The sequence below is a fragment of the Chelonoidis abingdonii genome, chromosome 14 (genome assembly GCF_003597395.2).
Source record: "Chelonoidis abingdonii isolate Lonesome George chromosome 14, CheloAbing_2.0, whole genome shotgun sequence".
NCBI lineage: Eukaryota > Metazoa > Chordata > Testudines > Testudinidae > Chelonoidis > Chelonoidis abingdonii.
Genome location: NC_133782.1, coordinates 40,355,789 through 40,366,748, shown reverse-complemented (window position 1 = coordinate 40,366,748; position 10,960 = coordinate 40,355,789). Strand labels below are relative to the sequence as shown.

The 10,960-nt window shown below is 52.3% G+C and overlaps 1 protein-coding gene across 2 annotated transcripts; it reads left to right on the top strand.

Moving 5' to 3' along the window:
- The first annotated feature begins 257 nt into the window (after window positions 1-257).
- LOC116829709 (uncharacterized) lies at window positions 258-10,040 on the top strand. 2 transcript variants are annotated; one of them, XM_032788672.2, is made up of 2 exons: window positions 258-335; window positions 8,702-10,040. In XM_032788672.2, exon 2 carries the CDS (start codon window positions 8,713-8,715, stop codon window positions 9,742-9,744), a length of 1,032 nt encoding a protein of 343 aa, XP_032644563.1. In that variant the 5' UTR covers window positions 258-335; window positions 8,702-8,712; the 3' UTR covers window positions 9,745-10,040. The 2 variants fall into 2 exon arrangements, with proteins under 2 accessions (XP_032644563.1, XP_032644561.1); XM_032788670.2 differs by lacking the exon at window positions 258-335 and adding an exon at window positions 7,221-7,398.
- Window positions 10,041-10,960: the final 920 nt, after the last annotated feature.

Sequence of the window (10,960 nt, the reverse complement as noted above, 5' to 3'; positions counted from 1 at the left end):
TCCAAGGGCCCTGCCAGTCTGAGTGGGGAAGGTGGTGTCTCTCCCCAGTCCCCACCCCAGATCTGGCCATCAGTTGGCTACCCTGAGCCTGTGAATCAGGCACTCCAGCCAGGCATGTGGAGAGAGGACTGCCCTAAAACAACCGCCTGGTGCCTGCTTCCTGCACTACTCTCCCTCCCCCACCAGTGTCTCTGGGGCCCTCAGTGGAGCAACTTCTCCTTCCAACCCCACCACGCCCAGCTGCCCAGCCGGGTTGTATAGAGGGGAAAGAGAGTCGGGGACTCTTAGTTCTGCTGGCAGCTGGATCCATCTCTGACAGGAGCCCCAGGAATTGGGTGAGCTAACAGACTCCAGCCAAGGGGGAAATGCAGAGGGAGGGCCACTACGGATTGACCCAGGGCAGCTGGGAGCAGAATCCAGCCCTGACCCCTTTGCACTCAGGGGTGACTCTGGATTGATCCTGGGACTGCTGAGATCAGAATCTTAGCAAGAGAATGAAAGGAACATTGGGGGACCTCTGGAGTCAGGACTCCTGGGTTCTAGCCATGGCTCTGGGAGAGGAGTGGGGTCTAGTTGTCTGAGTCTGGTGGGGTGGGGCTAGGAGACAGAACCAATGACACAACTGACAAACCAGTGACAGGCTGGGGCTGTGGTTCAGGTTCTACACTGGGATTTAGGAGACCTGGGTTTCATTCCCTCTTAGGACAGGACTTTTAAATGCCCTTCGGAAGTCTGCAGGCTAAATCCCAGTGTATTCCAATGGGACTTGGGCATCTTACTGGGAGCACTAAAGCCAGCCTTAGCTATTCTATGCCTCAGTTTCCCCCATGCAATGGGGGCTAATAACCCTTTCTCTGTCTGCTTGGCCCCTTTAGCCTGTAAGGGCTAGATTCACAGAGGCACTTTGGCGTTGGGATGCTGACAGTCATGTCTCCTAACTTTCAGGTGCTTAGAAACCCCCTGGGATCCACTGAGGCTACATTTGTCACCCAGGCTCCCTTTACGATGGGTGGAGAGAGGTAGCGGCTCAGAGTGAAGCCAGTGAACTAGGTGGGGAGTTGCTGGGGGCAGCTAGTGGGAGAGGCTGAGGAGAGGAGTGTGAGCCAAGCCTCTGGGAGTCTGGCACCTAAGTCTGAGCCTGTGGGGAGGTGCCCATAGGGGGCTAGAGGAGCTCTGTGCCCTTGAGCTGACCTAAACTCCAGAACCCTTTGCAAAGCTGACATCAGCTTTGACGCTGGCAAGCACAAAACCTGTCAAAGAGAAGACAGATCAGTGCTACGTCCTGATATGGGTAGGGAGCGTTTTCACGTCCTGACCAGTACGGAGTGGGGCTACCAAACCGCACACAGGAACGGCACAGAACAAGCACGGACAGGTGCATGACAGATCAAGCGCCCTTGAGGCTGTGAACAGATCTGCTCCCAACACACGGAGTCTCCGATGCATGTATGTGACGTGCACCTTCCGTGCAAAGCGAACGTGCCACAAGAGGGTGCAGAGGAGAGCCAAGACAATAATTAGAGGGTTAGAAACCTGCCCTCTAGCAGTACAGTCATGGAGCTTAATCTATTTAGCTTAACAAGGAATATGTTAAGGGGTGACTTGATCCCAGTCTACAAGTACCTACGTGGGGAACAAATATTTGATAATGGACTCTTGAATCCAGCAGGGAAAGGTCTAACACGATCCAACAGCTGGAAATCAAAGCTAGACAAACTCAGCCTGGAAACAAGGGGTAAATTTTTAGCAGTGAGAAACACTAACCATCGGAACCATTTACACAGGGTTGTGGTGGATTCTCCATTGCTGGCCATTTTTAAATCAAGACTTTCCGACCACTCTGCGCTAGAAGTTTATTGTGGGGAAGGTCTCTGGCCTGTGCTCTATGCAGGTCACACTCAGTAATCACAATATCCATTCTGGCTTGTTGTCACGGAGCCACACAAATGGTGCTGTGCCCCAGCTTTTAAGCAGTTCCTTGCAAGGACCCCTTCAATGTGCCTTGGGATCCCACTCTTCCTCCAGGGTGGGCCACACAGCCTGGCTGCCTCTGAAACTGAATCCCTGGGCTCCAACCCCACCTGTTTCCCCACTCCCAGGAACTTTGTCCAGAGAGTCCATCTGAGAGAGATACCTAGTCAGAGACAAAGATCCCTGAAAAGCATGTTGCATATGCATGCGACTTACAGTTCACGTAGAAGTTCACTTCAACCACTTACTTTAGACACTAGCAACCGCTTCAGAAAGTCTCACATATAAACTGGCCTCTGTTCTGGCCTGTGGCATGGAGGAAAACGCAAAACATTCGAGTTGGCCTTTGTTGTATAACTGTGCATCTTAACCCACAAAGCACAATCAATACAACAACTAACAGTTTGTGATGTAATCAGAGCCTTATATGTCCTCTCTGTCTGAGTATAAAAAGAATCTCTCCATCTCCACCATGTAACCGCTGGTGGGTTAAGAAATTGTTGGCCTTTGCCGTGTCGTTGCTAATTTGTAGAACATGAGTCAGCCTTTAGGCTTAGAGTTAAGGGCAGGCCCGCAGACAGGATCTCCGGGCCCCAGGGCGGGGCAGTCAATGGGGCCGCAGAAAGGGATGGCTGAGGTTCACGCCATGCATGCATAAGCTGTGCCCACCCGGATATGGTCTGCCCAACATTTGGGCAGTGCTGCGCCTGTGCTGGCTGATGCCTAGTGAGCTGCTTCCGGCTTCCCTTCTGGGCACGTTCTTCCAGCACGGCCAGGGCTTCCACACGCCCGCCTGGCTGCCTTCACCGCCAGTGGTGCCACCCCGCACGTGCCTAGGAGCCCTGCAGCCCACCCAGGGGATTTAAAAGGGCCTGGGGGGACTGTATATGAAAGTTCAATTAATAAAGCAAAAGTAACAGTTCCTTCCCACCACCAGTCTCCATGGGCAGCAGGGAACCACTTGGGGAGGTATTTTAAGAGGGCAAGTGAGGGGTATGGAGCAGGAAAACTCCCCAGCAGTGGGGAGGAGGCAGCAGCAGGGGTAGGAAGGTGACTATCAGCTAGTGGCTGGCAGGGAGCTGCACTGGCAGTTGTGGGGGGGCAGCAGCTAGGAGTGGGTAACCTGGACCTGGGCAGTCTCCATTTGCAGATGTTTCTCCTCATCCTTCCTGGGCCATTCCATGCCTTGTTGCTGGCAGAGAACGGGCAGCCACATCTCCAGGCTGTCCAAGCTGCACCCACTAACCAACCCCCTTCTCATTTGGGTTAGGACTCAGGGTAACAGTTTCCCACCTAACAAAGACAATTTGCTGCAGGTCAAATGGGTGGGAAAATATCCCAAATCTGAGGAGATTTTAAATTGACATTGATGAACTAGAGCGAAAATGAGGCAAAATCTGAGGTGGCGACTAAAGAAAGGGTCAATAACGTGAGAAAAAAGGGGAGAAACCTGCCTGGATTTTATACCCATAAGCGATAAACAGGAGAAATGGGGGAGAATTTTCTCACTATTGGAGAGAGAAGTGGCCAAATCTGAGGGGATTTCATTAGCTCCCCCCACCCCTAGCATCAGCTCGGCTGCTCCTGGGGGTTCCTGGCTGCATAGAGATAATTCAACCCCCCTCATCACCATTACACACCGTCTTTCCCCTCCTCCCATCTCTGGCTGATTTTCCAGCCCGGCCCTGCCTGACCCATTCCCTGCCCCCAGACACACAGAGGGAAATCCCTCCATGTCCCGCCTGCTCTGTCCCCGCCCGAGCCCCCAGCACTGCCCCAGCTAGGGGCAGCATGAGGGCTGCGGCTCCATCACTGTCCAGGCCCCGCCCAGGCACATTCTCCACCTGGGAGCAGATCCCCAGGGCCTGCGAGACCTATGGCTACTGGGGCCTTTGAGCAGCATCTCCTTCCTGCCCGCCCCAGCGCTGGCCCCAGCTCTCTCCCGCACGGGTGCCTACAGCTCCAGGTCAGGGGCGGCAGAGCCCGGGGCTGAGTCCAGCTGGAGAAAGTCCCCCCGGGCTGGGCACACAAAGACTTTCAGTTAAAGTCTGTCCCTGGCACAGGCTCAACTGGGGAAGGAGCCGCTACTGAGCCTGGGCTCCCAGCTCCCCCTGGAGGCTACAGTGCTGCACCCCGTGTCTGTGTTCGTTGTTTTTCCTGCTTCCTTCCTTCCTGCCAGTAGTCCGCCCCTCCATCCCCTTCCTGGCTCCTTCCGCACCTACCTGAGCCAGGTGGGGGGTCCCTTTTAAATTGCCTGGGCCCTTGGGCAATTGCCCTCTTTGCCCCGCCGTGTTGGCGGGGCCTGGTAAAGGGGCTGATATGTTTGCTAAAGACTGGGACAGACTCTCCCAGCTTCTCCTGGGATCTGGTTTCCTGTCCATTATAGAGTCATTGTCAAAGATTGGGACTGGGGTTATTACCCGGTGTGTCCCCAGGCGGTAGAACAAAGAGTCGACATCACATGTGCAGCTCCCAAGTACATACATGTTGTGACTAGAAACAATGAGGTATTGCCCCTCCGTTATAGGTTACCCTCGCTGCTGGTTGGCTCCATTCTGTTAACCCGACGGGCATGAGGCAGCGGCCTCCTTTGCCTCGACTAACTCCGGGGGGCCATGCCATGGAGTTGCAATCTCAAAGTCTTTGCATTTGCACATGAATCAAAATCCCCAGATGGAAGAGGGAGAATTCTGAATTCCGTGCTCTTTGGGGAGGTGGGTTAACGTCAGTGATGGGAGCACCCCAATGGAGAATTGCATAGCCGCAGGTTGTGGGAGTGGCAGCCCATAGGGCTTTTGTAAAAAGGATACTGCCCACACTGAGTGGAATATAAGGCTGCAAATGCCACTGTGTCCTTTACTAGCCTTAACAGGAATCCTGTGTGTGAATGGGTTTGTACATGAAGGTGAACCAGGTTGGCAGAATAAACATTTGTGGGGTGTATTAGGTATTGTCAGAAGAGGACAGAGGGCTCTGCTGGCATCTTAACTTTTCATTGCCTGCTTTTCAGAAGATTTTGTTTTGCCCAGCAAAATGTTCTGCAAGAGGACGACATAGCACCAAGGAACCTTAATGCCATGCTAACATTGTTTTGGTCTGCTTTTCCCCACCGTGCTGTTCTCTCACATTGAGCTATTTCACAAGGCAGGAGGGAACAAAGACAAAGATACACTGGGGTTGTGTCCTGCTACAGGCAGGGAGTGCTGTCACGTCCAGACTGATATGGAATGTGGTTACCAAATCAGAGCCAGAAAAGGCATGCAACAAGTAACGGCTGGTGGGGGATGTATGCTATCCCCTCCAGCTAGTGGATATAAATACAAGCACTCCTAGATTAATGTGTGTGCAGCACATTTTCTGTGTACGGTGCACAAGCCACCAGATTAATGCTTCCCTAGAGGAGGGGTGTAGTAAGATGAGGCCCTGAAACATAAACCCTTATATCAGAGGCCCAATATGAGGCCTAAGGCCTGAACTAAAATAATGGTCAAGACGTTGCTAATGTAAGCAGGGAAATGGTCCCGCTATTGTGGGGAACTTTCCTGGCTTATACACAACCCCGGTGAAATGGGCTAGTGACAGGATTTGAGTCCTCGCTCCCACTCCCTTTACCCAGAACCTGCCTGACCTAGAGGGCTTCCCTTCCACTCTCCTATCTGAACGAGTCCTCGTAACCCCAGCAAGGCTGGGCCCAGGATTCCTGGGAGCTCAACTCCCAACCTTGTTGGGGTCCCTTAGGGCAGGGGCTAGGGTGTCCCCACTCTGGGGTGCACTCTCTGCACTGGATGCTTCCCTGACCCACTGATCATCACATACAATTCAAAGCAAATACAATTTATTAAACAGCAACCAATTTTTTAAAAATAAGTTAAAAATGGGACAGGTTACAGGAAAACAAGTCACCCCGCTCTGTGGCACAGGGCATCACAAACAGCAGCTCTGGGACGTAAGGGAAGTGTGTTCCTCACACGTCCTAGGCTTCCTTCTCAGGCCCTGGTTGTGCTGCAGGGATGCTATGGGTTGGACACTTGCTCTGGCAGTGGCCACACCCCCTCAGGCTCTAGGTGGCAGGACCCTTCTTCCCAGTATCACCCTGTCCCATCGGGGTTACAATCCCCCTTCAAGTCTGGCCTGCAAGGCATCTCACCAGGAGGTGTCTCCCTGGGCTGGGTCTGCTGCCCAGGGTCCCCTTCACTCTCCCCAGCTTCTCACGCACCTGGCTCTGGACTGCTCCAGTCTCAGCTCCACCACTCTGCCTCAGCTCCAGCTCCACTCTGCTTAGCACAACTCCTGCTGCTGCTCTGCCTCCAGCTCCCTGGGCTGCTTCTCTGGCCCCCCTGGCTCTGGTTGCTACAGCTCTGCTCCCAGCACAGGTCTGCTCTTTGGGCTGCTTCTGTGACCCTGCTCCCAGCACTGACCTGCCTCCTGGGCTGCTTTTCTGGCCCCTCTGGCTGGCACAGCTCTGCTCCCCAGCTCAGATCTGGCCCCTGCTCTCTCCTTAGCTCGGCCCCACTCTGTTGCAGGCAATTCCAACTCACTAGCAGGATGGGAACCTCGGGAGCGCCTGATTCCCTCATTAGCCTGCCTGCCCTGTCAATCAGGCTGACCTAGAGCACTGGTCTCTCCCCATTGTTCCTGGGGACTGTCAGTCTCAGGGTCCTGATTTCCCATCGACCCTTCTCCTTCCTTCTAGTACTGGGAGCTAGCCAGCCAAAATACCCCCGCTGAGTTTTGGTAAAGGGACCCCTTACGCTAACATAAAGCAAAGTTAAGCTGTGAGCCAGAGGCTCACAGAAGCTGGCAAGGAAAGGGCTGATGTTCCAAAAATATAAATACCTAAAAGGTACTGAACATTAGAGATATAAACATATGCTAGAATGGTACCAGAACACTCTGATTCTTGCACATTTCACACAGCTAACAAGGCACAGGCTGACCCATCCTAAAGACAAGGGCAAAAGGGTAATATGATGGATAGAGTTGTTTTGTTCAAATCAACATGTACAATGTGAGAAGCGGCACCTTACTGCATAGAGGGGTTGCACCTTAATACGTTAGGAGTGATGTGCAACTTGTTTGCACCCATGTATAAGAATTTACCCTGAGGAGTTGTCTCTGTCTGGCTTAGGGGGCAGTGGTAAATCCTGCCACTGACTGAGCCGGTCCATTGTCAGGGAGCACGTATGTACTAGCAGAACTGTAGATATCTGATCCGGGTAGCTAGAGACTTTGTTTTGTTTGACAGTGAACCTGGCTGAGTGCCTTCATACCTTGTCGGAGTCTGTGGTCATTGGGGGTTTTCTCGGGGTGAGCTGTGCCAGCGATCTGTGCAGAGCCGGGCCAGCACACAGCGGGAACACACGCAACCGACTGTTATCCACACTGAACAGAGCAGAGCACCACACCGGTGACATCTGACAGCAAGGGGTATGTATGGCTCTGTCCTTCCCCGTGCTGCTTTACTTCAATTCATCTGGTTAGCTACACCTGGCTGTTTGGGCACGTGAACCTTTTTAATATTGATCCACAAGAGCAATTGGCTATATTTCTGTCAGTCATCCTGAGGGGACTGGGGGAGAAGGGGATCCCAGGGCAGAGGGGATCCTGATGGGATTGAGGGAAGGGGGGCCCCTGGAAAGGGGGAATTCTGAGGGGCAGGAGGGTTCCTTGGAAGGGGGGACCCTGAGGGGATGAGGGGAAGGGGAGTCCCCAGGAAGGGAGATCCTGAGGGGATTGGGAGAAGGAGGGACCAGGGAAGGGGGATCCTGAGTGGATTGAGGGAAAGGGAGCTTGTCAAGGTCCCTTCCAGTTCTATGAGATAGGATAGGGAGTCCTTGAGAAGGGGGATCCCGAGGGGATTGGGGAAAGAGGGGTCCCTGGGAAGGGGGATCGTGAAGGGATGCAGGAAAGGGGGATCCTGAGGGGATGGGGGAAGGGTGGTCCCCAGAAAGGAGGGACCTGATGGGATAGGAAAAGGGAGTCCTAAGCAATGGGGGAATGAAGGTTAAGCCATAGCCCATGCTGCCAATATCCCCTGTACCATGGGAACAATGCTCCTTTATCTTGTCGGGAACATGTGCCAGCCTGGCCCCTGATTAAGTAACCTCGGCTTGCTTTCCAGAGCACCGATCCCCCCATTCTCCTGCTAGCGTCAGGGAGTCGTGAGTGCAAATATCCCTCCAAAATCAAGCTCTGAGCTGGGACCCCAAACCCAGACAAACCACTACCAAGGCGTATGTCAGTTGTAAAGAAATCAAAGGGGTTTTATTAAGCTGTCAGCCCCTTTGGGCAGGGCACCACAACCTCAGACAAGTCATCAGCACCCAATCAAAAGAACGACAGCACTGCATGGGGCATATCTTCCCTCAGGGAGGGCCCAGCTGGTGGCAGCTGCTCAAGTGGTCCCTGACCCCAGGGAGAACTGGAAATCTGTCCCCCTTCCCAGGCAGCCCCTAGCTGAGCCGGGTTCTGCCCTTGTTACCCCTCGCGCCAAGCCTGACACCTGTTGCAGATGTAGCTGGAGCCCATAGCAGCTCATTTCCTCTTTACACCGTGGGTTTGTGGGCCCCACCATGCTGGTTTATGGAGCTTGTAATCTCTTCTGGCTGGATCCTCCCTTACTATGTGTATGGACAATGCCTAGCAGAATAGTGCCCTGATCTCAGCTTGGGGCTCCAGGTGCTACTGCAATGCAAAATAATTAATGGGAAGAAACTATTTTATCTTCTAGTGCCGAACACCATGCCTGCGATAGTCCCCAAGAGCAAAGCCCCAGGGGCCGACTTCTGCGGGGTGAACAAATATTACTACATTGTCCGCTCAGACCTGGGCTGCTACATGAGGTCGACCAATTTCAACGAAGGAAAAGAGCTGAACGTGTATAGTCTGCACCCCTCCTGCCAGGGTGGGGAGCACTATCTCGCCCACCAGGATGACCTCTTCTACATCATCAAAGGAGGGGCTTATCGCCGTGTGTCCAACATGAACATGGACGCGGAAGCCGTAGTCTACAATCTCCACCCCAGTTGCCAGGGAGGAGACCATTATCTCTCAGCCTTTGGGTACTTCTACATCATCTTCCAGAGCAAGGGCGTCTACCGCAGGGTCACTAACATGAACACCAATTCTGATGCTGTCGAATACAGCCTCCACCCATCCTGCAGAGATGGCCTTTATTACTGGGGCATCAAGGACTATTATTATTTCGTCAAGCCCCATGACAAATGGGGGATCCAGTATTACCGAACCACCAATTTCCACGAGAACACAGATGCCGTAACCTATTCCTTCCACCCTGATGTGATCAACTTTCTCCCTGGTGGGTTGGCTATCACCCAGGGTTCAGCTTTTGGCACCTGGGAAGCCATTAAGACCATCTCCAATGATTCCAACACGCCCATCACCTGGAACAAGAAGATCACCAGAAAGGTGGGCTATGCCAAGGAGAAGATGAGCAGCATAGAGCACAACTGGAGCGTGAGCATCTCAGCATCATACCAGTCAGGAGCCCTCACCGAAGCCATTGCCAAGTACCAGTTCTCCCTCACAGCTCAATATGGTGGGAAAAGCGTCAACACGGAGCAGGAAAACTGGAGCGAGGCCACTGACGTGGAAGAGTCTGTCAGTCTGACCCTGCAGCCGAAAGAGAAGATCTACATATGGCAGTACCAGCTGGGCTTGGGCAACAAAAGCATCTTGTTCTGCCGTGACATGAAATTCAACGACAATCCAAAGCCACCTACTGAAGTCCCCCTGCCACCTTCTAACCAGTGATCTGAAATGGGGAGCCCCTAGGAATACCTAAGGGCCCACTCGCTGCCTTGCAGTGTTGCTAAGTATTGGGGTTGTTGGGGGTATATTTAGGGTTAGTATTTTACATAGTCATACTGGCTTTGCAGTGCAGGGCAGTTAGTGAGGTCCAGTCTGCCTTAGGAATAGCAGCTAGGATTAAGATACAGAGACACAACTCTATGATCTACCATAATGATTGGAACATGGGCTTCCAGAAAACCGGTTGCCAACGGGTTTGCAGCTAACATGGCTGGAAAAGCATTTCCTGATCCAGTGTAGACAAAGCATTATTTCACTCTTTAACTAGCAGGATCAATGTTGCAGCGTCCCCACCCAGCTGAGCCATGCTGAGCACATGCTATTACTCCTAGGGGGATTCTGCACCAATGTCAGGGTTCCTTCCCCACTCTGAACTCTGGGGTACAGATGTGGGGACCCGCATGAAAGCCCCCTAAGCTTATTTCTACCCGCTTAAGTTAAAACCTGGTACACTGCCACCATCAAGTGATTTAACAAGAAACAGAGAAAGGACAACTTGGAGTTCTTCTTCCCCAAAAAGATCCCCCCAAGCCCTTACACCCCCTTTCCTGGGAAGGCTTGAGAATAATATCCTAGCCAATTGGTTACAAAGTGATCAAGTTTTAACCTAAGCTGGTAGAAATAAGCTTAGGGGGCTTTCATGAGGGTCTCCACATCTGTACCCTGGAGTTCAGGGTGGGGAAGGAACCCTGACATGGTGGCAGAGCGGTCGGATCATTTTTGAACCAAAAGCACAGCAGGATTTTAAAAGGACAAAATTTTCTTGTTACAGGTTTTTTTTCTCTGCCTGAAGGCAGAGGGGTCAAGTTACAGTAGCAAAGGAATTCACAAGCTGGGTTGGTTTTTTTTCTTTCTAACTCTCAGGTATAGCCAGGTTAAACACAGAAAGGCTAGGATGACAGACAGCGATGTCCAGAAAAAAATGGATTTAGCCAGACTAGAAGCACAAGAAAAAGAAAAGGAACATAGGAGACTGATTGGATTAAAACAACTTGAGAAAGAAGCAGCTGAAAGAGAAGAAAAAGCCAAAAAGGCTGCCCACAGGAGAGCTATGGAGGCAAAAGAAAAAGAAATGGAGGTGTCATAAACAGATAGCTAAGGGTTAATGTTTCTTTCACCTGTAAAGGTTAACAAAGGGAACCAAACACCTGACCAGAGG

Coding starts and splice junctions, on each gene's coding strand:
- LOC116829709 (XM_032788672.2), top strand. CDS start 8,713: ATGCCTGCGATAGTCCCCAAGAGCAAAGCCCCAGGGGCCGACTTCTGC.